At 43.1% G+C, this 26,952-nt stretch overlaps 1 protein-coding gene across 5 annotated transcripts in view; it reads right to left on the bottom strand.

Annotated features, from left to right (window-relative positions):
• The window catches only part of NHS (NHS actin remodeling regulator), a 260,175-nt gene that overhangs the window by 16,244 nt on the left and 216,979 nt on the right, over positions 1 to 26,952 (bottom strand). For 3 of the 5 annotated variants that reach the window (XM_027688877.1, XM_027688880.1, XM_027688882.1), the window contains exons 2-3: positions 10,113 to 10,265; positions 7,802 to 7,935 (exon numbers count right to left, since the gene is read on the bottom strand). In XM_027688877.1, the coding sequence (XP_027544678.1) occupies positions 7,802 to 7,935; positions 10,113 to 10,265 (287 nt within the window). Of the gene's footprint in view, positions 1 to 7,801; positions 7,936 to 10,112; positions 10,266 to 10,612; positions 10,743 to 26,952 lie in introns of those variants that run through there. The other 2 variants (XM_027688883.1, XM_027688881.1) reach the window with 2 other exon arrangements.

Raw genomic sequence — 26,952 nt, 5'->3', positions numbered from 1 at the left:
GAAATAGGACATAAAACAAAAAAAGGAGATAAAGAAAACAGGTTTGTTGACCACACTGGAAATCTCCAGCACATGTTTCTTTGTGGGGGTTATTATCTCCCCCTGCATTGGTTAGCAGACTAATAATGCCAAATAATTCTATGAATGTTTCCTCCCAGTCATTATCAATCATTAGCAACACTTCTGTGACAGATTAACCACAAAACTCAGTTTGAAAGACTTGCATTATACGGTCTACTCTCAAGAAAAAAAAGCTGTAGTCAGTCTCAAAAGGCCTAATTCTCCATCTTGTCCTACTCTCTTCCTAGATACACACCACCTCTTGCTTTTCCCTAGTTCCCATGTGCAGGACTAAAACCATGGGAAGCCTCCAGATGAGCTGCCCATAAGCCTTACAGGAGAGCAGAGAGGAGAAATCAAAAGAGGGCTGTTCCCAGTTAATATTTCCAGCTGGTTAGTTTCTACCTAGGCCAGTGGAAAAATAGTTCTTCCAAGCTGGGAAAAGTCCTTATCCTAGGATGTTGGAGGATCTCTGGGAAGGGTTGAGGTAGGGGGAGACTAATGCTGATGAAGTGACAAGAGTTTGCAATGTCCATGGCCTGTGATGGTCCTAGTCAGTGCACAAGGAGAAGAGGACAGGAGGGACCTCCTGCCCTGACCTCTGAGCACAGGTACTTGCTCAAGCCACTCAGGGGAAAACCTCTCCAGGAGAAACAGTAGGACCTCAATTTTGGCCTCAGAGATAGCAGTGCGAACTATAGTCGAGACAAGCAAGATCTGGTTACTGTCTGCCTGTCCTATCAGTGCAGTGCTTCCCTACACCCCCATGTGCTGCTCTGCCAGATGCCTCCAAGAAAACACCTGTCTGGTTCCACATATCTACAGGGATCAGTTGATGTGCCAAAGCCTCAGGTCCCTGCTTGAGCATGGCAGGACAAACTTCCTAGGTAGGTTTCTATCACTAAGAGAGAGGAGAAAATGGAGGTGACTGGTGAATTTTCAGCTTCTGCTGTCACAGTAGTGCCCCTGAGAAAGCTGGTGCTACCACTGCCTTGCCAAGGGGTCCTGAGGTCACCTAGTGCCTGTTCCCATGAGGTGCCTGTTGTCAGGCAGCTGAGGCACACTGGCATAGAACAACAGCCTTAGCATTTCAGCACCTCCATGCTGGGTGAGGGAGAGAACTGCTGCTTTTCAAAAGTTCTCATTCACTCAGAAGACCAGAATATCTCTAAATGTCCTGAGTAAATACATAATTAAGCAAGAAATTATTATTATATACCCAAGGCTGTTCTGGTCTGATGGGCAAATCTGCACTTAGGCAGTTTTCAAAGTGAATTTCTTTGTGTGGGTGTGCTTGGCAAACACCAACAGTGATAATCAATCCGTTAAATACAAAGCCAGAATACTTTAAATATGCATTTTTCTTTAATGGGCTAAGATTGCTTTGAAACTAAACTGGTGTGTAATTGCTTGAATAGGGATTTATTCTGCAGTCACTGACAAATGTGAACATTTTTATTTACCGAGCTATCCCATCAACCTCACTTGCAGAAGTGCCATTGTGCTCATGAAACTACCTTGCAGTAAAATTCTTGGTTGCATATGCACATGATCTGATTTCTCAGTGCTCTGCATCTCTTCAGTGTGAACTCTTTGGTTTCTGTGCAGTTCAGCAAAATAGTCAGATGTCCAAGCCTGAACTAATCAACAGAGCTTCCCCTGTAGAGAGAGAAAGCAGCACTGCTGCTGAGCAATTCAGCTCATCTTCCTTCAGCAATTAACTTAGGGTGAGATGAAGCACCCCTGCACACTCTTCCCCACTTCTAGGAAGACCTTAGCATAACTTGCAGGTACCTAAGTCAGGATTTGTGATTCACCCTTTAAATGAATTAAAACCTTAGAATATCATCTGTATAGTGACAAAGAAGCAAATCAACAACTGACAAACTTGCCAGCCTGGCAATTTATGGGTCTGCCCCATTTATTGTCCCAGAGCTGGGATCTGGAGGAGGAAATGAATTGGCCAATAACAGGACAAAAATGCCACTTCAGCCCCTTTACTGTTTTCCATCCCCCAAAGCTCTGAGATGCCACTGTTGTTCAGCATCTTTGACATAAAGGGAAGACTAGTTCAAGAAGCATCATTTGTATTAAACCATTTACCTAGCCTGCCTTACCTATAGTGATATCATTACAGCAGATTCTGGGATTTCATAGTTAGTGAACAGGACATAAACACTAGAATAAACAACTCATTTTTCTTCAGGTAATTAAAAATGCCTTGGTAATGCTAAAGCCTCATCAGGAGCATTTATCCTCAACACGTTTGTCAACAATTTGTGCATGGCTGAGTTGATTCCTTCCCCCTCAGCTGTGTTTGAGCAGGCAGGCAAGGTGTTACCTCGTAGGAAATTTAGGTGACTGAGTCTCAGCCCCCAGCTGCACAGAGCTGGTGCTGGCAGTGCTGGCACAGCCTTGGCAAGGGCAGGAGGTGATTGCTATCAGTTGTTGCACAGTGCTATTCTCCAGAGCATTATTTTTGACTCCTGCTGCCTAAAAGTTGCAGCTAACAAAAAGCATAAGGAATCAATTCTGACTTCAGGATTCTATAGCACTAGGTGGGGGAAATTTCCCTCACAGGATAACCTTAGCTATAAAGCAAGAGCATTAGCATGTAGCTTCACCATCTTCAAGATTCATATATGTCCAGCAAAAAGAACATACATACAGTATGCTTTCACCCTGTGTGAACACAGAAATAAGATGGACAGCACATCCTGATTTCTCATTTGAAAGCAATAATTCACGCACAGAAAAGGTAACGTAGAATAAGTGTGAACTAGTGTTCAATCCCACATTCAAGTGAGTACACTCCTGACTCCTTCTGGGGCTCTGGTTGAAACCTCTCTGTCTCCCTCCCTCTCTCTGCCTGTGAAATGGACAGCCTGCTGTTTCCTTAACTCACAGGAGTTAAGGAAAATGGTATTGATTTACATATCGGAAAAACTAAAGGCCTGGTAAAAGGAGAAGAAATAGTAATAAAAGGCTAGCAGCTTTCCAGTGTTTTCAGAGCACAGTTGACTACTTAATTAGAAATTAATATTTGTACCTATAGAGCAGCTTTCCTATACGGTCAAATGATGCTGAAGAGAAAATAATGGGAATATTTCTGATGGTGTTATTTCTGCTGCCAAATACAACCCTGCTCACCTGCCTGCTCCCAACATTTATATTTCTAGATGTTTCATTCCCAAGTTTTTATTTTATCTGCCTGTGGGTGTTTTCTTTTCTTTTGGAACATCACAAATGCAATCAGTTAAAGTACTGACAATCCTTTAACGATCAATGTAATGCTCCAATGTTTTGACAAGGTAAAGACAAAAATAAGACACGTTTTGTGACAAAAGTCATACCACATGTGGCATTCCAGCAGACAAAGGTGCAAAATAAACATTCCATGATACAGGTAGTAGGTATTAAGCTCATTGCACAAACAGTGCTATAAAAGTTCAGTCTGACAAATAATGTCAGGTAGGTTTTATTTCTAAATAACAGGGATACAGGCACAATTTGCACATAGGAAGTGCATAGCCCAACTTGTGCCTGGCCCTTAAGTCATTTATTTTTTACTGAGACTTCATGTGGCTTCAGCACAAAACTGTGTGAAAGTTAGTCCATTCAGTTGTGCCTTCTTCCCTTTGCTGTGCAAAGCATCCTAAAGCAGACTATAAAGAATATTTGTGAAATGGCAAAGAGATGAAATGAAATTACCCAATGCATTATTTTCTGTTCACATTTGCTCTGGCGGAGGCCTCAGGGAGAGGAAAAGCCTGTCTGGAAAATAACCTCCTGCTTCTTGTTCCTTAGATTTCTGATCAGATTATAATTATGAATAAACTGACAATGAAATTTGTGCAATTTTGAGTGTAAATTTCCAAACACTGAATTCCTTGCTCCATCTCCTTTGTTTTATTGCAATAACTGTGCCACATAGGAATTGAAAAAGTATGTCCCATCACATTCTGAATTGGAATACTAAAATTTCATAGTCTGGCTGACTGGAATTGGGGAAACCAGAGAAAGAAAAAATGCAGAGAAATTTAAAGAGAAAGCTGAAATGCAGTTGGAATGACACAGCATCTTCACACTCAGTGACTGGCCTCAGCAGTGCTACAGGCAGGGTTGTCATGGGAACATCTGTAAAAAGTATTTTTCTGATTTTAACAAGTCCATAACTTCCTCATACTCTCCTCAAATTATTTTTGGTTTGGGCTGGGTTTTTTGCTTTTTTTTCTTCATTGGCAAAAATGCCTGAATGAGTGATACTTGTAAATGTGTTTGGTTGTATGGTTCTTTTGTCTAGGAAGTGACTAAGTGTGCTAAAGTTTTTCAGCTTTAAAAATGAATGACTGAAATGAATAGGAAAGTACAATCATGTCTGCAAAACCATGAGGGGCATGGAAAAGGGTAATGAGGAAGCAAATGCTTACTGTTTCTCGTAGTCTGAGAACCAGAAGGGATACAATGAAATGATGAGGTATCAGGTTTGAAACAAACAAAAGCTACATTTTCATACAGATTTTTAAAGTCATTGTCACAGGATGCTGTTGATGGTAAAGATGTAAATTTACTAAAAAAACCGGACTAAACAAATCTCAAAGTCAACAGGCAGGTTACTTGGTGGCTATTATTCTGTATTTGCTCTCTGGCTCAGGAACTCTGTAACTGTTTTCTATATGAAACTGTAAGGATAAATTATGGGACAATAAACAGCATAAACCATGCCCTGTTCTTATGCTCTTTCTTGAAGGATTCCCTTCTGGCCTTGGGGCTAAGTGAACCTTTCAAGAGACAAATCAGGGCATTTCCTGTAACAAGAGTAGACACAAAAGAGCCTATGCCATTTCTAGTTCTCTACTCCTTCTCCAAAACAAAATAACCTTGTAATGGAACAGTCCAAAACATCCCTCCGGACCCATTTAGGCTGGCACTACTTTCTTTGGACTTGAATTCATTTAGCCTTGTTTGGAATTTGTGGTACTTTGACATCTTCCTCCTTGTAAACGTAGTTGCACTTAAAAGCTAATCTTCATCTGTTGTGACTGATTTTCTCTAGATTTATCATAAAATATGCAAGATCTTTGGAAGAGTTCATAGCCACCTAATTGGTAGCAATAAAAACAGCAGCCAGAAGGTACAAATATGGAAATCTTGACTGTTCTTAGATATAGGTGACCTGTTTTTTCAGTAGCTTTCAGTAGCGACAGTTTTCACAGGTCTCACAGTAGTAATTTGAACATTTCTCAAAATCGAGTTTCTTATTTCAATACTGTAATACATGCATTAAACTTAGATACTCAGTTTGGAAAAGTCAGATCTGTAACTTTTAAAAATTTCCCAGCTTCCTGTTGATCCCTTCCTAATTTAGAAGAAACACAAAAAGGGGTTTTTGTTGTTTAGTATTGCTTCCTTCAGCACCTTTCCAATGCATAAGAAGCAATACACAACAGACTGCTACTCTATGAATAAACATTCTTGTACATTTAACATCTTTAGTTCATTGATGTCTAGATGATACAATCAACTGGAATCAGATATCAAACATTACCAACAATCTCTGAAGCAGATACACTTTTGCAGATGTCAAAAAGCTTGTGCCAAAAAGGGTGAGCTAGGCAATAACAGCATTCTCAACTTTCTCTTGTAATGGTATCATTAAATCATGAAGGCTGGCGCAATATCAATTAGCTATTCATTGTTGCAGTGTCTTGTAAAAATCTCTGATTAGCCTTCTGCCAGACAGAGCATTCATGTGCAGCTTCATCTTGTCTTATTCTCTTTAATTTTTAAGTTGCCTCATGAACAAGGAGTTTTCTCAGAAATGGCTCAAGGCACTTTGAAGTACTCTGGCCTTGACGTATTTGCAATTACCAAAGCAGAACATTGCCAGATGCCTTGAAATCGATAGAACAACAGCCCTCCAAGCAGCTCGTTTGCTTCTCCTTAGGGGAATACTGAACCTGGTTAGCTTCCAAAAAAAGTCCAATATGGATGGGCACAAAGCTTAATATTTTCCTTCTTTAAAGGAAAAAGGTGGACTTTCTGATAAAACCAAGACATCTGCATTCAGCATGACCTAATTTTGCCAACTAATACAGGACTTAGAGGGTTGCTCTCACTATTTGTTATTATTTTGTGGTCCACAGATGGAAATAATGTCTGAAACACACCAGTTGTTTTCCAAACACAGCAAAGATTCTGGCCTTTCATCACTGCGTGTGTAATTTCAAAAGAGATGCCTCATTCTCCATCTGATACTGAGACCTTTATGTTCAACAGACTGTCTAAATTCTTATCTGTAACTGGTTCTGATCCATAACATGGCATCGCCTCCCCTTTACCTTTTAATGACCCTACAACATCAATAGCTTTGATGATGGCTCAGAAATAGGTAAGTCTGTTTCTCCTTCCTGTCTTCTAACTCTTTTCTATGCTGTCCCTTAATATCAGGATATCTTCTTTCAGTTGATTAATGAGGCCTGCAAATCTAACCAGTTCAAAGCCTGCAGTGATGGTGATCCTTTCCTCAAAATTATCCAGATAAGCAGTCATAAAGCCAGAATAGTCAAACTAATCAAAACCTTATCATGCATTTCATGCTTTTAAACGAGAAACAAAACTTTTCCTATGGCCTGATTAGCTGATGTTTTGGCCCATGGGCAGCTGTGATTGCTTTACATTGACTCCTCTACACTGTGACTCCTTTATCATTACAGTATTTAAATATGGTTAATATAGTGGATTAGGATGAATGTACTTGGACTTTTAAAGCTATGTAAGTGATGATTTCGTAGCTACATGCTTATAATGTGCTTACATCTCTGGAGATGCCAATGTCTCTGTACTGGCACATGCAGGACAGATCTATCCCTATCCCACTGAGGCCTGGCATTAGACAAATGTATCACTTAAAAGTCAAATCCAGGTCTGACTTGTGGAATTTAACCAATACAATGGTTCTTAGCACAGGGCAAAATGTGCTTTTGTGGGTCAAACACCCAGAGTCACAGAAGTACCAAAGTCCAGTTGAGGCCAATGGGAGTTACGGACCCAGTCAAAGTCGTGGATCTGACACATTTCCTTTACAATGATAAATACCATATTATCAACACTAATTTGATTTCAAATTAGTGCAGCAGTGTGGCAAGTCAGCACAGACATACAGGACCAGATCTTCAGCTGGACTTCCCGCTTGGCTGGCTGGAAGGACACGTGTGAGACATGAAGCATCTGCAAAAACTGCATGGAGATGGACACTGCAGAACAGGGCTATTGCCCACACATACAAAGAAAGTGTAGCTCCTTGTAGCAGGAGATGTGCTGCTGAACCTATCTGCATACACACAAGCCTCAAGCCAGCACTCAAAGACCTTGAGTTCTTGGCTCCTGGAAATGCTAATGCCAGGGATGAAATTACAGCACTTCCTGAAATTACAGGAGGGTCCTCAAAGTGCTACCTATAAAGCACGAGTGGAGAATGTGAAGAACCGTGGAGGAGTGTGTGAATGAGAGCGTATGTCTGCTGACCATGGGTGAAAAAAAGAGGTTTCTCAATGGAAATGGCCATCCTGGGGCTGGCTGCTGGAAGCTGTGGCCTGAGTTGCGCTGCTGATAGTCTTTAAGGTCAGCTGTGTTGTACCTGCACAGGCTTGGGGAGGGGGCACTTGTGAAACACTGTCATACTTATGTCCCACCATGCTAATAACGTGTTTGTGTGTGATAGCTGTAGTGAAAGACTTACTGGTAGCAAGTGCCGGTCCTTTATTGCTTGCCTCTTTTGACTGCAAATTGCAGGGAAGGGAGGAAAGGGGGGAGCCACCACAGCAATGGGGCCTTGGACTTTTTGCTCTCTGTTATCACCTCGGCTTCGATGTTCTGTTTTGGATGAGAAAGAAGACATGAGTCTTTCAGAGTGTTAAAAACATACAAATATCTCTATTAACAGCACAACAGAGACAGGAACAGGACAGTGGATTCCAAAGATGAAGGTTCTCCTCTTCCCTACTGACTGGTATGTATGATCCCTGTTGCAACTGAAGGGGACAAGCAGTTACTGGACATCCATGTGCCCAGAAGCACAATGTCCATACAACACACCCCAGCATGTTCACTGAAGCTGAGTTGTCCCCAAATGAGATTTATACTCTTTATCCAAAGTGACAAAGGAGCTACCTCCTAGGCACTAGGGACCCAAAGCCTCATTCCCAATGGGAACCTGCAGCTCCTATTGCCTTGAAATGTTGAGATGCAATAATGCTTGCACTCTACCCATATAAAATATGCCCCTCTGAGAAGAAAGAAAGAAACACAGCCCCAGATATGATTTTCTTCCCTGGCTGCATGGCAGTGCTAGATTCTGAGCAGACTCGACATCATGAAAGTTGTTGCAGAGGCAGGACTGTGTTCCATCATGAAGGACATCATCCCGGAAAAGTCAAGATATCTCCACCACAGGCCCACAGGAGTTTCCCTTCACCATGGGCACACAATATCCAGTCCTCTTCCAGCATCAGTTCTAAGTTCCTGAAACCTTCCAAGCGAATAGGGCAATGCTCATGGACTTCTCATCTCTAACTTTAGGTGTCAGCAGACAAGTGCTGTTTGCCTGGTGTGCTGCTGGAAGGAGATAATATATTCACCTGATACACATAGCTAATGTCCAGCCAACAATGTTTGCTGCTAGCATAGCTGTTTTATGACCTAATGTTTAGTTTTAATTGCTCCTGGTTAAACAGATAAAGAGATAATGAAATTCTGTGTTGAGACACAATAAACATGTTTAGGGTAAATTTCAGATTATAATTTCATTCCCATACATGCAGTTATTTGGAAAATATGATAAAGCAGCACACGAAAAGCTGCTTGCTCAACCTGCACAGCTTCTGTTAAATGTGCAGGATGGGAAGTTGCCAAAACTGAGATTTGTACCTTTAAAATGATGAGACATTTTCTGACAGCTGCCTTCCTGTGCTGCTGTCAGAATTTCTCCTGCCCACAAGATGGCAGGCAGAGATCAGCCTGGTCGTGGGACAATTGCAAAGCAGAGCTGCTGAGAGCAGAAAAGAATTTCTGCTCTACTCCAGCACTACTGTGGTTGCAGTTTGGCTATATCGTTCTCTGCAGTGCTATGAAGACATACTGCACCCACAGTGTGTTCTTGAGCTGAAATCTGCAGAGACAGTCGAATGTGGTAATTAATTGGAACATTTTATCCAGATAACAGATGCTTTGCAGATCTAAGTAATCGATTATTATTATAAGCTAATAACAATAATAAATGAGCAAGGCAATTAGAGCTGTTGGTGCAAAACACTTCCAACACAGGAGGCTGCTGCTGAACATTTTAAGGGTGACCTGCATGGATTTTCTCCTTCCTTATGGCACAGAAGAAAGACAGGCTTGTTTGCTTGCTTTGACTTGCGTCCTGGAAAGAATTTTCCCTTGGTTAGGTTCCCAGTGAAAACTGATCTTTTCCCATCTTTTGCCTTCTTGTAGTCCTGCTGTAGGACCATCTCGATGTTTGCATATAGTAAAATCCCTTTATGGCAAGGATGCAGGAGCCTGATTATGAGCCTGATTGCTCCTGCTTCCTCTCTGTGGTGCATGATTCGGTTTTGAGGCTATAGCTCTCCAGTTTGTTAGGCGATGTCAGGAAGTGTTCCCTGTTCTGGGAACAGGACACCTGCCCAACTTTTCCAAGCTGTCCACCTGGCTTTCAGCTGCCACCTCTGAAGGACACAGGTATCCTCCAGTATCATGCTTGGAAACCCTGAGCAGACAGCTCAGTTTTTGTGAAGACTCTGTAATACTGCTGGACTCCAGTTTCAGCCCTTGGGAAGAGGGGTTGGAACTGGATGATCTTTAAGGTCCCTTCCAACCCAAACCATTCTATGATCCCATGGTCCTATGATTTCTTAGCCTGAGTACCTAAGACCCAGTGGAGACCAGTGCCCACAGTTCTGTGTCCTTGTGCCTGAGCACCCTTCTGCTGCCTGGAATGGACGATGGAGATGTGTTACGTGCCTGGAGTCGGAGAGTGTGTGAGCACCTACCTCTGCGCAAGGCTCGCAGGTGCTGCTTGGCGTGATGGTGCAACTCCTCCACGCAAGGCGGTCTGGTGGAGGGGAGAAAGATATTTCTTTGCTGATGCCAAGGTGCTCGGTAATAGACACTCAGTTTGCTCTCTGCATCAAGGTTGGAGACAGCTGTAGGATAAAAACAGAGTACAAGATAAGCCTTCTAGTCTCTCTTACATCAACCTATCTGAAAAGCAAAGGTTCTTGCTTGGAATAGCATTGTCAAGAACAAGCACTGGGGTTGTTACAGCACCTCTCCTCCCATCAAACAGCAGTGACCATTATCTTCTTTGTGTTGTCATGTTATACCACTTAGCATTTAGACAATGGCCTTTTGCCATATTGCAAATGTCTTTGTGGAGGCAAGCAGGTGAAATGATACTGTATTGGTGTTAAATATATGGACCAAAGGGATAATAATTTTATAGACAGCAAAACGAAAACACAAAGAAGCTACGCAACATTTCCACAGTGACATTTTGAGCAAGTGCAGTGGGAAGAATAGGTCTTCCATTTACCCATTCTCCTGCCAATATGCTCTTTCACTACATCCTGTTATGCCCAACTAGTTTCTGACACAGGCTGCTACCTCGCTGCCTTCCAGGGCGTAACAGCTGAGATTCACTGCCCGCCCTGCTGAGCGACTTTAACTGTCACCTATCAACAGAGGTTCCCTTAACAGACAGGGACTTCTGAGGGACAGGAACTCTTCAATTCCTCTAAAGAGAAATCCCAGAAGTCTGCCTCTGAAAGTTATATGAATCAAGTCCACTAAAGGTTTGAGAGAATTTCTCAGGAGTGCCGGTACTCTTGGGAGATGTGCCCAACCTCAGTGTACACAGCAGATAGCTTTCCACGGGTCAAAGCAGGAGCAGAGGGCCATGGGAGATGCCAGCACTCTGCCCCAGCCAGCCACAGGGAGCAGGCTCATCCCCAGCCCATGTAATGCAGCAGACCACATGGCATATGGTCAGGTATAGCACTGGGCTTGATCCTTCTACCACAGGCAATACATACAGTCTCTCTAGTCATCCTCTCTTCTAATGCCAAGGAGATGCTGCAAGTGTTTTGCTCACAGGACAACACAGTGTAACACAGGTGGGCTAGCCTCATGCATGGGAGGAAGGGTAGTGAAGGAACCTCCTGGGGTTCCCTTACCAATCAGGAGCCAAAGAACCAGCACACCTTGGGTTGGTCCCCTCACTGGCCACACACTCCTCTCCTGACAAAAAGTCATCTACTTTTTGTGGTTTTGCACTCTCTTGCCCTTTTTTTGAGGGGTAGCCGGTGCATCATGTCAAAGAACAGCTCTCTGGTGGACATGCTTTGCTCTTTCTGGTTTTGTTGCTTTCTTTAATGCAAAACAATATTCACTGAGACTGAAGGCATACCAGTGCTTTGTAAAGAGAAAGGAACTGGAAAAGTGCAGCAGGAGAAGAAGAAGGAGGGAGCAGACAGAAGAGGAGAAACCTAAGAACCATGCTGCCATGTGTGGGATGATGACAGACTGTATCAGTTTCTTTGATTAGAAAAAACCCCCAGTTCACAGAACTTTGTAGGTGTCATGATGGAAGTGGTGGTATAATATGATGAGAGACCTGCTGGAGTGCAGGTTCCCAGAGCTTCAGCGACACTGAAGGGACCCCAAACTCTCTGTCCAATAGGCACCCTTTATTTGCTTCTCAGTGGATTTTTGCAGGTGGGGTTTCACTCAATTTACAGCACGTTTGCAGTGCTGTTCCATGCAACTGGCTATGAAGTCAGTGCAAAGGATGGTACCAGGGGAGAAAAAACTGATTGATAGTGGAGGGAGGTTGTAGGATGAATGACGGCAACCTGCCAGTGTTTGTTTATCAAGAGGATTTACTAATGAAATTATTGACATTGTAATAACATAATGTTCCCAAATTGCGGGCAGAGCTTTTGATGGCTTGTCTGTCTGTCACCACTGTAGTAAGGAAATACCTCACTCACATGAGCTGATTTTGTATCTCCTTTATCCATTACGAAGCACTATGTCTGTTTTACATACAAAGGACTGAGACACAAAGCAACTTGCCCTGATCCTGTTCTGAGCCACACTGCCTCCTTGGGAATCTCAAGTCAAGACAAAAATTTGTAAGCAATAGTGATGATACCCCACCCATTTTTTTTGTTGCTGAGGGCATGTGATATTCATGATCACAAATTGTACCCTGGAGGCTAATGAAACGACCGGCACAAGCAGTTCCTTCCTACTCCTAGAAAAATCTGTCTAGACTGAAGCACTAGTAGTTGCCTGTGATGGATATCAGTAGGTGAGTGGAAAGTTTTACCTACTTATGAAATGTTCAGACATTTCATCAGACTAGAATAGATTTTTCTGCAAAATTTAGCTTGTAGAAAGCTCTTCTGACTTTGGCAACAGTGTTTGACATATAAAGTAGGAGTTGGGTTAGTATACATACAATTCTGCTACCTATTTCCTGTTGTAGACACACATTGCTGTTCACAGATAAAATAGCATAACCTCTTAGCCACCCAACAAGTCTCCCTTAGCCAGCAAACCAGGCAGAGCTGTGCATAGTGCTGTTCCAGAAGAAAAATAAAGCACAAATATATTGCTTATCTTCAAATAAGAAGCTTACAGTACCCTGTGCTACAGCCCAGCCAGTGCCTGTCCATATCTCTGATTCACAGTATCAGGGAATATGCCCCCTGACACCAAGAAAGCAGAAGTATTGCACAATACTCACTGAACTGAACAATCCTGTAAAATACTCAAAAGCTGTAGCGGATTTTCTAGGAGGTCCAGAATAGAAACTAAAAGTGCTGGCAAAAACAAGCTGCAAGGAGATGAATGTTCTCAGCCTGCAGTAGGGATGAAGCTCAGAGGGAGGGAGCAGCATTGGTAGGGTAGAGGACAATGCTGGCCCAAGGACAAATAAGTATAAACCCACAACGAATGCAATTAGGCTGGATGTTTGAGGAACAGCATCCCAAACTCAGAGCAGCAAAGCTCTGAAAAAGACTCCTGGAAAGGGGAAAGAGGAAAAAAGCTAACAAGTGAGTGAGAGTCTGCCAAAAAAGGGACCTGCTTTTGTTTCATTCCTTGCACATTGTCCTTTGCACATGTCCTTCCATGTCCTTTGCAAATTGCTTGTGCTTCTGCAATGACATTTCGTCTGGCCTTCGCTGTTTGCCCCTGGGAGCTGGGCACCATTGCTGCAAGCTGAAGCCAGAGGCTGCAACCACAGGAGTGGACTGTGAGCTTTCAGGACCACTGAACATCTAATTTTCTGCACAGGGTTGAATCTCTTACTTCCAGTAAAAGAAAAAAGCCAACCCTGTGGCGGGGTAATCCAGCAGACAAAGACCACTGGGCTGAGATCTAGAAGAAATATGCAGTCAAAGTTTAGCCATATGTTTCTGCTAAGAGCCAGCGTTAAATATTAACACTCCCTATGCCTCTGTTCTGTGAAATGAGGATAAGGTATCTCTTCCAGCCAGCACTTCCTTTACTTGGTGTTTTACACTGCAGGCTGTTTTTGCAATGCTGAGCCTGCGCGTGACTGTAGCCCCTCAGCATCATCATAAGATGCATAATAAATAAAGCAATACAGAAACTGTAAAGCCACAGTCTTTAAATGATTAGCAGCTAGATACCACAGTGAATAAGAAAAAAGGCCAATACAGATATAGGAAATGCTACATTTCAAGCATCAGATATAGACTGTTAATATATTTTTAGTGTGCGCTTTGATCACTTTAGACTATACAAGTGAATCATATAAACTATCATTTCATTTCATTCCTGAGTTAAAGTAATTGGTTTTTTTTGTCTTGTGGGATGACAAAATGACAAGAGACCATTTAAATGGATTCTCCATTACATTCTGTGGATCCATTAATGTTGGCTGGTTTCCTAACAACCAGTGTCAAACAGACATACATTAATGACTGCTCTCATGAGAAGATTTTTGAAGGTTTCCAAACAGCTGCTTTATCAAAGTTGATCATTTTTATCATTTATAGACCCTTCTCTTCTTCACATCCTCTCCTTTACTCTGTCTTCTTCCTTTAGCAAAGCAGAAAAAGGATCCTGCCGTAGCAGAGTTGGATGTGGATGCTTGAAGGTTGTGTGGCTTTAGTGCACTCAGGCGTGGTTGTTCTAATAATAACACCACAAAGGCCAAGCAAGAAAGATTTCTGCTCTATTTATTTGATAGATCCAGGGGTTCCCCCCCAACTCCGTCTGCTTCTTTAGACACTTGCCTCCCCCCTCCCCAGCTCCTTCTGTTTCTCAACTTTCTATTATTTCTTCCTGTATTATAGTTGCCATTAGCTGTGAGGGGAAGAAAAAAAAAGATAATTTCCCATGCTTCCTGGTTCAAAGCAAAAACATGATTTGGTATAAGGTGTGAAAAAATGTGCAGCCTGGAGGGAATTTGAGCAGTGAGCGAGGAAGGTGCCTACATGTTAAGGGACAGAGCCCAGAGCTGTCAGCCCTGAATTCCTGCACGAGCAGCACTAAAGTGGCAGCTGCCAAATCCTTATTAAAATATCCAGATTCCAAAAGACAAAAACCAGCATTAAAAAGGATCAGACTAGTGAATAAGACTATTCCAGAGCCCAGTTACCCTTCAGAGAGGCTGTAATGACCCAAGCCCTTTGCTTGAGACTGAGTGCTGGCGGTGCACTTAGTGAAACTCCGCCTCTTCTCCCCACCCTGACTCAGGGGTGCAGGATGCTCTCAAAGGCTGCTGTGGCCAGCAGCACCATGCCAGGCTCTGCTTGGGAAAGCCCTTCTTCTCCAGTGTTGAGGTCGTTGACCTGTCATTTTAGCATATGCCATTTTTCCAAGCTACTTCATGTAAAAATGGTGACTTTTTTTCTTGTGTGATTCAATGTCATAAGAAAGCTGGATGTTCATCCAGCTTTGCATAAATAGGCCTATGCCAGCAACAGCAGCAGCAGAATTCAGTGTGATCAAACTCTTCCTCAGCTACTGCCCAGGCCAGCAGTGAGTTACTGCCTTCTGCGTTTGTGTGCAAAACATTGCGAGAAAATTAATTCTGAGGAAGACCAGATTATCTCAAAGACTAGGCAGTCTGGCAGCACATCCAACTTCATCATGCAATTTAGTGCATAAATGTTTCATTGAGGCAAGTGCTGAGTCTGATGTGAATTTTATTTATAGTCCTGCATGTCTCAAATGTGTGCTTCCCCCAAGTACTCATGTCTCCATTGAAACACCCAGGGGGTTTAAGCCTACAACACTGGTAAAAATCTAGTCACTTCTCTGCTGTACATGTCCCACATCCATCAGCAAGCTCAGTACTTTCAAAGGAGCTCTCTCTGCACCTGCTGCTTCACTATGACAGCACAGAGGGTGCTGGGGCTTACCCAGCGAGGACATTGGAGCCTGGAGCTCCTCAGAGGTGGGACAATCACTCTGTTTTCAACAATTGGGCTTGCTTTCAACCGTGCATGCACCCAGACATTTCCCTATTTGCCAGTAGCAAACCCCACCAACTGGAATTGCAAGTAGCTATTTGGATGAGCTGCTTTCCTGTCTCATCTTTATTAACGATTGAAAAATACCCATGCAAAGGGAGTGTTGGCAGGGCTGCTGTTCCTTGCAAATAAGGCTACTGGCTCTTCAGCTTTTCCATCACCCAGCTAAGCAATGGTAACCTCACCATAACTTCAACAACTATATCTACAAGTATGTGTATGCACACAATTTCCTTCACACCTCTAGATAAAAAATACCAAGTGACTGGAGCTAGAAAGTCAGACGTACCCCAGTGTCTTCAGAAGCCCCGGTCATCCTGGCAGGGATAGGATGCAATGCTCTTTCCCCACCAAGTCAGGGCCAGAGCAACACCTGACAGTAATGGATTTCTCTTCTAAAGCCCTTCTGCCAGGGGGGACACATCAGATGATGGCAATATGACAGTTACTCTGGCACTGCAGAGGCTGCTGAGGGCCCTGCTGCACCTCCCCATCCTCCTCTTCCCTGGGAAACTCTCTGTTGTCCAGCCCCCCAGGAGATGTGAAAATTGAGGCAGGTCTTCACAGAGCTTTCTAATCACACTTCTCACATAAGACAAGAGATGCTCAATGAAAGAGAAAGCTGTGTGCCAAACCCCCTGTTGCCTTGTTGCTCTAGTGCATCCTTGGGATTTTTTCAGGGTCTGGATGGGATGCCCCCATCTTTGATCACATCTTTTGTTCCTGCTTTCCTGGTGTATTCTGATATTTGTGGGGGTGCTGTTCATAACAGACATTTCCCTTGCAGTTTTCACAGTGCCCATTGTCACAGGGCCATGAGTGACCGATGACCCATTTTGGGTGGTTTTCTCCTTGGCTACTTTTCTCTGGGAGTCCATGCTGGAAAATATGGTTTGTAATGGCTTTGCACATCATTATTTCTTATTATTGCTATTATCAGGGCAGAAATCCAAATTATTTCTGAGGAGTGTTTGCCCTGTGCAACCTAAATCCAGGATGGATGTGAGGGGAAATCTCCAGTGGCACAGGCCCCAAGACACGGTTTGGGCAACCGGTCCAGACCTGAAGCCTGGATCACCAGATCTGCCCTGCCACCGGCGCTCGCGCATGCAAATCAAAGCCAGCGCAACTGCGTCTACATGGGCTGCAGCTGCCCTCCAGACAAACAGGAGGGGAGACATGACAAAACAAGTTAAGTCTTTAGCTACATGTGAGCAACAGCATGAGTACTATTATTATTCTGTTCTGCTCTCATGGACAGACAATTTAGCAAATTTTTCAAACTCAAGCAAAAAGGCAGAAACCTCACCGACAGCAGAATCTGTTGAGAAAGACCACAATCTTTTGTGTTCTTTGTATTGTTTTATTTCTTGCCAATACAGTGAAACCTCTCATGTTTCAATCATAGTTTCTTAGCACATCTCTGTGACATTTTTCTGCCTCGTATTATGCTTCACATGGAAATAACAGCTATTCAGGAGAAAAATGGACAAGTGGACAAAATCCCACCCATATTTGGCATTCAGATAGCAGGAGAGATTATAATACTGAAAAGCATATGATTTGGATGTCATTTCCATGAGCAGATCCTTGAATTTTGAATTTATCTGATATTTGGTTGACTGGCACACCAGACATAATTCAAGAGGGCTGGGAAGTGTGTGGTTCTTATACAGGTAAGAAGATTAGGCTGTTAAGCAATATGCACTCATGTGAAGAGTACCACATGCTAATCTCATTCTTGGCTTTGCTGCTTTCAATCACTGCTGGTGGTGTTTGAACATATTTTAAACTGCTTTTCCTAACTCTGTTAAATAAGTTACAGCAGCCAGAATGGAACTTGGTATTTCAAAGTATTTCAAAGCTGTCACTACAGGATAGACAATAACCTCTTAGAAATACAGAATATTTTATATGTTCAATCCTTCATTCCTGTGAAGTTTCACTAGCCAGCAATATCTTTCTCTCCTTTTATTCCTTTTCTCTGGTCTATGTTTTACATGGTCTCCAAGAGTGCCCTGCAGGGCAATGGTAAAAAAGGCAGACAACATGGGAGTCCTGCCTGGCAAGCTTAAGGCTTCCATTAGGCCAACTATTCTGCAGGAATATTAATTTCATATTCAATTCAGATTGCTACCATGCTCCATGAGAAAACAAAAAGCTAACCATCCAGTAAAAGAGTGGATGCTTAAACAGTGTTAAAGAAAAACCCCAAAGCAAACTATTTTAAGGTTACTGGACCTAGTGGTAAGGATGCATTACTATAGCAGGGCTGATTTGACATCTGCACATGCACACATGGCTATGTATTTGTGTACATACACACACTCCAGAGCATGTAACTGAAATCAGTGTCCCAAGAGAGCCCTTTCAATCTGACATGCTTAATTAGTTGAAAGCACTTCTTTCACTTTGACACACTTTCAGTGCTTGTCAACACAGATTTCTTCCCATGTTGACCCTTCACATTACTCCCACTCTCGATACGCAGCAAGATAAAGTCTCTTATCTCCAGCAGTGTAGTGTGTGGTCTCGATAAAACACTTTGTTAGCACACTTTCAGACATCCTTTGCAATTCTCTCTCACTGCTCTGCTATTTTTCTCCTGTACTGACTCAGCCCAAATCACTACTAAGCTTGCCCGAGTCGCTCCAGCAGGTCACCATAATGCTCTCTCTTTTATCACAAAGAAGTGTGCTATTCACTGTGATGTTGCTCTCAGATCACTCACCTTGATTTCACATGCCAGCACTCAAGAACAAAGCTTTACAAAATTCACTTACTGTTCTACCTTCCTTGGTTAATGCTTACCTTCAGGATCTCATGAAAAAAACACCTTCACATTACCCAGCCTATAGACATTTTTGTGATAGGGCAAACCTTTTTTTGGCAGCAGTTTTAGAGTGTCTTGCCTGTTCTCCTACTCAAAACATTCAATTCCCCTGAATATTTCCATCTGAACATTCACACCTAAAGTGGTTGTTTTCAGTAATAGCCTTTTGAGTCTGTGCTGAGGATCCTCTTTTGAAGAAGAGCAGAGACTTGCACATTGCAGCACCTATTTACACATCAGCATCCACAATATTAACAACCTCTCCACATTTGTGAACATAGAGACCACCTGTAAAACATCATGAGCCTTGAAAAAGCACATTGGAAGATGACACTCATAAGAGAATATGCTGTGCTTGCCATATTGGAAGATAAGATTCACATGACTTATTCCAAGTACTGCAAATATATTCCTGTTTTCCTTGAAATCTTCAAAAACTATAACCTTTCATCTAAGCTCTAAGAGTTAGTCTCCATCAATGTCTGTGCCTTCTCCATTTGGCTCTCAGAAGCACCATTTAACATCAATTTACACAGAAAGGGAATGAGAAGGGCCCCTCTTCCCTTCACTATCGTACATAGGCTGAGATATCAAGCCCCCAAAAGTCAGGAACAGCAAGCCATGTATTAAGAGTAGAGATGGTGGCTCATATTTCACACTTCTTCCTCACATCAGTCTTTTTCAGTGTGCTTGGCTAGATGCCTTAACTGCAAGTCAAGGTAAGTAGCAACAGTTTTTTCCAATTATATCTAGTAAATTCTATGCTACTATTACAACACATGTCCCTTCAAACTACTCACAGCCAAGCAGGGGAAGACAGAAAGTCAATCATCTCAGAGGGACCAAAGGCAACTCTTTTTTTCTTCCTCTGGAGAAATATTCTTGCTGTTCTTGCAGCTCCATTAGTCTTTTCTGCAGAGGGATTGAGAGACCTGGCTCTGTCTCAGGTCTCTCTATCCCTGTCTCTTGAGGTCATGCCTGTCCTGGGAAGCTTCCTCCCCCATAATGGTAAGGCAGTGTGTTTCTTGGGGCAGGCAACAAAAATCACATGCACTACTCCACAATGTTTCTCTGGAGCAACCGTGATGGTGGGCCAGAGCTGGCTGGGCACAGAGGTGCAGTTACAGATACAACCAGTTCACTGTGTAGCTCCTCTGTGTTCTTTCAGTATAACTCTTCTGCAATCTCAGTGAATACCCAAGTTTTCCATCACCAGCCCTTTCAGATGTTCGGTTTGGCTCTGGCCTCCCAAGCGATTTACTTGAAGCCCAGTCACAGACCATCATCTATGAACTGGGCTTGCAGAGCAACCAGTCCACGAATCATAGAACCATAGAACTGATTTGGGTTAGAAGAGACCTTACCTTAAAGATCATCTAGTTACAACTCCCTTCCATGGACAGGAACACCTTCCACTAGACCAGATTGCTCTGGGCCAGGAGGAGGGTCCTATTTCAACACAGTTTAGCAACATCCTTCTCCAGGCCCACTTCTGACAAGACACTTGTGTAAAACATTAGAGCAAAGTGGGCTGTAGGGGTCCAGAGAGGCACACTGAGAACATGGCCATCTGAATTGCTGAGTTTCATTTGTTGAAATAATACTGAACACAGTCCTTTTTGTTTTGTAAGGGGAAGGATAGCTGCTTGAAAATAAGGATTTCTGATCCTTTCCCTTCTATACTTTCTCAAAGGAATTGTTTGTAACGACGAAACCTGCTTAGGATTTAGGAAAACTTTAGAATTCTTGTGTGTGCCCTCCACCCTTCCTGTGCTGCCAAGGACATGTCCCAGCTCACTGCCAGAGCTTCAGCTCCTACCCAGGGATTGCAACCTCTCCCCTCCACGCAGTTTGGGCTTGAAATTAGCTCTTCATCCCTAAAGCATGGACATGTTACAATATATGAATGGGCTGTATTACTTAAAATACTTTCTATACACATGTATACAAAGCCACCAAGATACACCGTATTACTTTTTAAAGGAACCCATCCAGATAACATTTGGAAACTCTGTCTGTGATATTGTGTATCTAGACTGCAGGATGAATAACTGTCAAGATAAATTATTTTCCCACTCTTGTTGCTATTTGAATAACATGTTCTCAGCTTACTCACCTTAGGCACTAATATTTTTTCTGCACACTTGCACTGTTTTTTCCTACTGTATTTCAAGTCCTTGCTTACCTAAAATGGTCCACAAGCCTAAATGCTAGCTTGCAAATTTAACCAGGAGGTGAGCATTGTTGGCTGTATCCCCACTGCATGTCATGCAGAGGGTGCAAACCTGTAACCGTGCCAGCTAGGGAGCCCCTACAGCTCATGTTGATCCACTAATCCTCACTTTGAATTGAGACACCATGGCCAATGGCAACTAGTATATAAAATGTAGCATGAAAACATTTAAGCTAAAATAAGTTTTAAAGCATTTGTTTCTTTTAAAGTGTTGTAGGGTGTTAATAAAGATCATAACGTTGGCTATCCTTTATTATTATGGCTAATACGGCTTTATGAGCCCAAACCATATTCTATTATTTGTACTCACATTTATGCTATTTAGCCACATACTCATGTGCAAAACCTAATTGAATTCTGATGGGGTGTCTGAAAAGCCACAACTGCTGAAGAGCTACAGGGTTTGTCAGATGCTGCAGGGGTGTGGACCACTCTCTGGTGAGAGTTGTCATTCCGGAACAAAGCTGCAAACAGCTAATTCTTGCACATTTGTAAACTCATCTGTCTTTGTGCATGCATCAGACTGAGTACGAGGCAGTTTTCAACACATCAGCTTTAGCACAATAAATACACAGAGTGGCAAACAATTACCCACTTAATGCACATATAAAATGATTACCTGTTTAAGTGTGGGCAGACATTTTATTATGACCCTGCACCAAGGACTGCACACGAAGAAGAAAACCAGAAGGCATGGTGAAATGGCTACATTTCACTGCATCCAGTCAAAACCAGAGCAGAAATGTCAGGTGTCAACACCTGACAATACAATAATAGGCGTGACTGCACCACCTGCAGCACTGAGCAGGAAGCCTTCAAACTCTTGACTTTAAGCAGTCATGAAAATGAAATAGTACTAAACTGCAGGAAATAAGCTGTGCAAAAAAAAATCCACAGGAAAAGGAATTAAACTAGGAAATACTTTCAGGAAAGGAAAAAGGAAAGGAACAAAGGAGAGTGGGGAGAAGGTCATTGGGAAAAGAGAGAATTGTCATTAGAATTATCATGCAGAAAGCCTAAGTTAAAAATGGGGCCATTGAGTAGCAAACAGTGTTTGACCTTAATGTATCGTGTATCAAGTGGAATGGTGAATCAGGGCAGAGAGCACTCCTGGGAACTCGAATTTATTCACGAGGAGCAAAGTTGACAATATTTCCAAGCATAAAGAAGCAGACAACGTAAAATAATCACAAAAGTAACTTTCCCCAGGGGAGATTTGTCTCCGTGGAGAATTTCTGTAGCTAACAGATAGGCTCCTCACTGATTTTGAGTACGAATAAGCCTCAGAGAGCTCTGAAGAGTCCTCTAGCAGCACCTGTCCCCCTCTGTTCACTGTGGAAGGACCTCCACTGTGAGGACCTTGGTGCCCTTTCACCACCAGGCACCAAGAGGGGAGATATCACCTTTACAGGGGAGTAGGGCTGCCTACTTGGAAACAAATGTAAGTCCGCAAAACTATGGATGGGTTCCAACATTCAGTTGTCGAATATATTTAATGACAAAATAAAAAAAAATTGAGCCACAGACAGGCAAGCTACCAAAGCATAAGGGGAGTTTTATCTTAAAAGGTGAAGCATCACCTTAGAAACTGAACAAAATATATTAATTTTTATGAAGAGAGGCATAAACACACTCATAAACATGACACAATAAGCTGGACCAGGTGTCAAATTTTGTTGTCCTTGCTCTGTCCTTTCTGAGTCATGGATCTGCCTGACTTCTCTAGACCCTCCAGCTGTGCCAGGACTGGCCCTAATTACCTCCCTCCCACTTCACTGCCTTCTCCTGTCCGCCTCTCTTTTTTCTGTATGGATTTTACAAGTGGTGTTGAAAAAAGGAAGTGCTGAAAGAGGTGCCAGACTGCTCTAGAGGCTGAGATGCTATACATGCTGAACAGCGGAAGGCAGACAACACCCACGGTTATAGTGCAGCCCTGATCTGGCAGGATGGCGGAAGGTGGCAATCAGTCTTCACATCTTATCAACTCCCATAGCATCTGCCAGCACAGGCAGAGGGGAAGCCACCCCAGCCAACATTTTTTTTTATTTTGTGGATATTGTTCATAAAGTCAGAGACATTTTATATAGAAAGACAGATCAGTTCCCAGCCATCTGCTTATTTCTATGTAGTGTCTAAAGTATCATAAGGGTGTTACAGAGAATATGCAAACAAGGTCTTACCTCTGCTGCTGAGATTAGGATATAACCAAAAAAAAAAAAAAGAAGATACAGGAGTTTGTATGCAGTGAAAAGCAAAGAACTGAGACATTATTTTCAAATGGTGGTTGCCTGGGCTGCTGTTGTTTGGAGATGGAGTTTGGCCTGGTAGGTGGATATGCTAGCACATCTCTGCTCTAGCCTGAGGAAAGTTACCTGCTGGCCTTCAACAGCCATCTCTTGTCCTGCCAGGGACCTCCTCACCTTTCCTATGTTCTTTCTATTTGTGTGTCTTAAGAGCAGAAATTGCCCTTTTATGCTAAGCATTTGCACATACAGTAATAGGCCGTGCATTTCATGTGCTACTCCAGTAATACCACATTGGTGAGTTTCTTTAGTGTTTTACAGATAAAAGTAGGCTTTCTTATTCCTGGTAGGGCATGCTCCGAACCTTTGCAGATGAGCTGTGGTTTGTATTCCGCAGGCTGCAGTTTTGGACCCACAGGCCCCTGCAGCACAACCAAGCTTTGCCATTTACAAGCAGCTCCAAAGCACTGCACTGGATAAATAATGGGTGGTTCATTACTCAGAATTAACCTGCCATGGTCAGTATAGAAAAAAGAGCCAGCCTGGTGCCCTCCTTGATTCCCAGGAGAGTCCAGACCCACATGGCACAGAAAGACACATGAATTCACCGATCATCTGCCAGATTCATTATTGCTCAAAGTTTTTTAACTACTGCATTTAAATACAGCTAATTCTGATAAATTAAGATTGTTTCACTGACTTGCCAGTTCAATAATTTCATCTTTGTGTTTATTCACATTAGTAAGTATTGATTTCCTGTGGGATGCAGTACATTTTCTCTCAGTGAGTGAGGGTGGGGTCTGCTTGGCAAAGTTTTTGTTACACAGTTATTTCTGAAGTTTGGGTATTGGCCTACTTAACATACTTTGATTGTAGACAAAAAACGGGTTTCTGTGCAACAGAACAGAAGAAAAATATCTAAAAAGTGAAATCACCCCTTAGCTAAGAAAATGGCATTAGGCAAAGATTCATTTGAATGTTTTTCATTTGGGTTATCCTTTTTTCCATCTATTAACACCCTGATTCCTTTTGTCTTTATAATATTTGCACAATAGCAATAGTTTACAAATACTGCAATGCTTCTCCACTCTACAAGGGCCAGAGCAGTCTCTGTACAGTTAGTACAACTCGTCCTATTTTCAGCAAACTGTTACATGTATTTCTAGGATGGAAAAGCTACAGCCAAAATTCAGCCTATCAAAAGAAAATATCTAAACTTTGAAGATTGTCATTTAGATTCATAAAACAACTTGTTTTGCAGACACTTCTACAGGACAGTGGAATAATTTTCAAGGCTTTAAGAAATCCCAGTTCTATCACTACTTAAGTTACAGACACATCCATAATAAGTTATGACTAAGGGAAATATTTGCTAAAGGAATAGTTAGAAGATAATCATCTTCCTTCCCCTTTGATGCCCTTTTGTGGACACTCAGTGAGTGTAGGATTACATTGCTCCAAACGTACTGCATCCAGAACAAATCAATGATAAACGAAGTGCCACACATCGCTCACAGAAATAAACCTCGAAAGAGGATGGTGGGCAGAAGACCCTTTCTCACCCCATTCATGAACCACTGAGACAGATATGTGCCCAAAGCTGAGCTTATTCACATAGTCCCCAAGGTAATTTTTGTATTCAGAAACTCTTTATTTTGATAGCAAATGAAATCAATTTGTTGCCTACCACAGAAAGCACAGCTTTGCAACAGCACTATCACTGCCTAGCTAGTGATGATTCATCCCAGTAAGAGAAAAATGTCTCTTCCTCCAGCCAACTCCACGCTCAGCCCAGACTCCCCATGAGGTGAAGACCCATAGAACTATAGCTCTAAATTTTCAGGACCTGCTTTTCAGATGTTATCATCCCCTACCATGTTGATGGGGGCACAGATTATCAGGTAATTAATTCTCTTTTAACATCATGAAACCAGGAAGACTTGGGGCTAGCTGTCCATCAGGTATATATCTCAGCAGTACCTGACATTTCTAGCCAGGTGCCTATGTAACATAACAATGGGTTTAAGATTACAGCTCATGATGACCAGAGTTCATAGAATCACAGAATCACAGAATATGCCGAGATGCAAGGGACCCACAAGGATCATCGAGTCCAACTCCTAGCCTTGCATAGGACCCTTCTCAAGAGTCACACCACATGTCTGAGAGTACTGTCCAAATGCTTCTTGAACTCTGTCAGGCTTGGTGCTGTGAACACTTCCCTGGGGAGCCTGTTCCAGTGCCCAACCACCCTCTGGGTGAAGAACCTTTCTCTAATATCCAACCTAAACCTCCCCTGGCACAACTTCAGTCCATTCCCTTGGGTCCTGTCACTGGTCACCACAGAGAAGAGATCAGTGCCTGCCCCTCCTCTTCCCCTCACAAGGAAGTTGTAGAATGCAATGAGGTCTCCCCTCAGTCTCCTCCTCTCCAGGCAGAACAGACCAAGTGCCCTCAGCCACTCCCCATGCGGCTTCCCCTCAAGGCCCTTCACTATCTTTGTTGCCCTCCTTTGGACGCCCTCAGTTTAGTATCTTTCTTATACTGTGGTGCCCAAAACTGCACACAGTATTCAAGGTGAGGCCTCACCAGTGCAGAGCAGAGCGGGACAATCCCCTCCCTCAACCAGCTGGCGATGCTTTGCCTGATGCCCCCCTGGACACGGTTGGCCCTCCTGGCTGCCAGGGTGCTGCTGACTCATATTCAACTTTTTCATCAATCAGGACCCCCAGGTGCCTTTCCATGGCACTGTTTTCCAGCATCTCATTCCCCAGTCTGTACATCTGGGGTTGCCCCATCCAAAGTGCAGAATCCGGCACTTTCCCTTGTTGAACTTCCTATGGTTGGTGATTGCCCAGTTCCCTAATTTGTCGAGATCTCTCTGCAGGGCCTCCCTGCTTTCAAGGGAGTCAACAGCTCCTCCCAGTTTTGTGTTATCTACAAACTTGCTTAGTATCCCTTCCAGTCCTCTGTCCAAGTCATTTATGAAGATGTTGAAGAGCACAGGGCCCAAGATGGAGCCCTGTGGAACGCCAGTAGTGAGAGATTACCAGTCTGATATTACCTCAGTCAGTATTACCCTCTGTGCTCAACTCATGAGCCAATTGCTTACCCACCACATGATGTGTTTATCCAGTTGTGTGCTGGACATTTTGTCCAGAAGGATCCTCTGAGAGACAATATTGAAAGCTTTACTGAAATCAAAAAAATTATATCAGCTGACTTCCCTTGATCAACTAGGTGGGTTACTTTGTCATAAAAGGAAATCAGGTTTGATAGGCAGGACTTTTGTAAGAGTGGTTTAGGTGGGAAGAGACCTTAGAGATCATCTAGTTCCAAACCCCCTGCCATGGACAGGGACACCTTTCACTAGACCAAGTTGCTCAGAGCTCCATTCAGCCTGGCCTTGAATACTTCCAGGGATGGGGCATCTCTGGGCAACCTGTTCCAGTGTCTCACCACCTCGCAGTAAAGAATTTCTTCCTAATATCTAATCTAAACCCGTCCTCTTTCCATTTAAAACATTCCTTGTCCTGTCATGACAGACCTTGGTATTATAAGCCCCTCTTACATACTGAAAGGCCACTATGAGGGCTTCCTGGAGCCTTTTCTTATCTGGGCAGCACAACTCCAGCTCTCTCTGCCTGTCCTGTCACAGGAGCTGTCCCAGCCCTCCCAACAGCTCCATGGCCTCCTCTGGACCCACTCCCACAGCTCCATGTCTGTTGTGCTGATGGTCCCTGGGCTGGACTGCACTGCCACTGGGGTCTCACCAGTGCAGAGGACAGGAGGAAGTGGCCTGTCCTCAAGATCCCGTGAAATGTGAGCAGCACTGCTAAGTCCCACAGAGGCCTTCCTCTCATGAAGCTGTGCTGGCTGTGACCAATGACTGTGTTTCATACTGGCAGTCTTCCACTTGGACTAGATGATCATGGTAGGTCCCTTCCAACTGAAAATATTCTATTCTATTCTATTCTATTCTATTCTATTCTATTCTATTCTATTCTATTC

This window comes from Neopelma chrysocephalum, unplaced genomic scaffold (genome assembly GCF_003984885.1).
Source record: "Neopelma chrysocephalum unplaced genomic scaffold, ASM398488v2 Primary Assembly neopelma1_76, whole genome shotgun sequence".
Lineage (NCBI taxonomy): Eukaryota > Metazoa > Chordata > Aves > Passeriformes > Pipridae > Neopelma > Neopelma chrysocephalum.
Note: the sequence above shows the minus strand (reverse complement) of the source record. Positions and strands in the feature narration are given on the sequence as shown.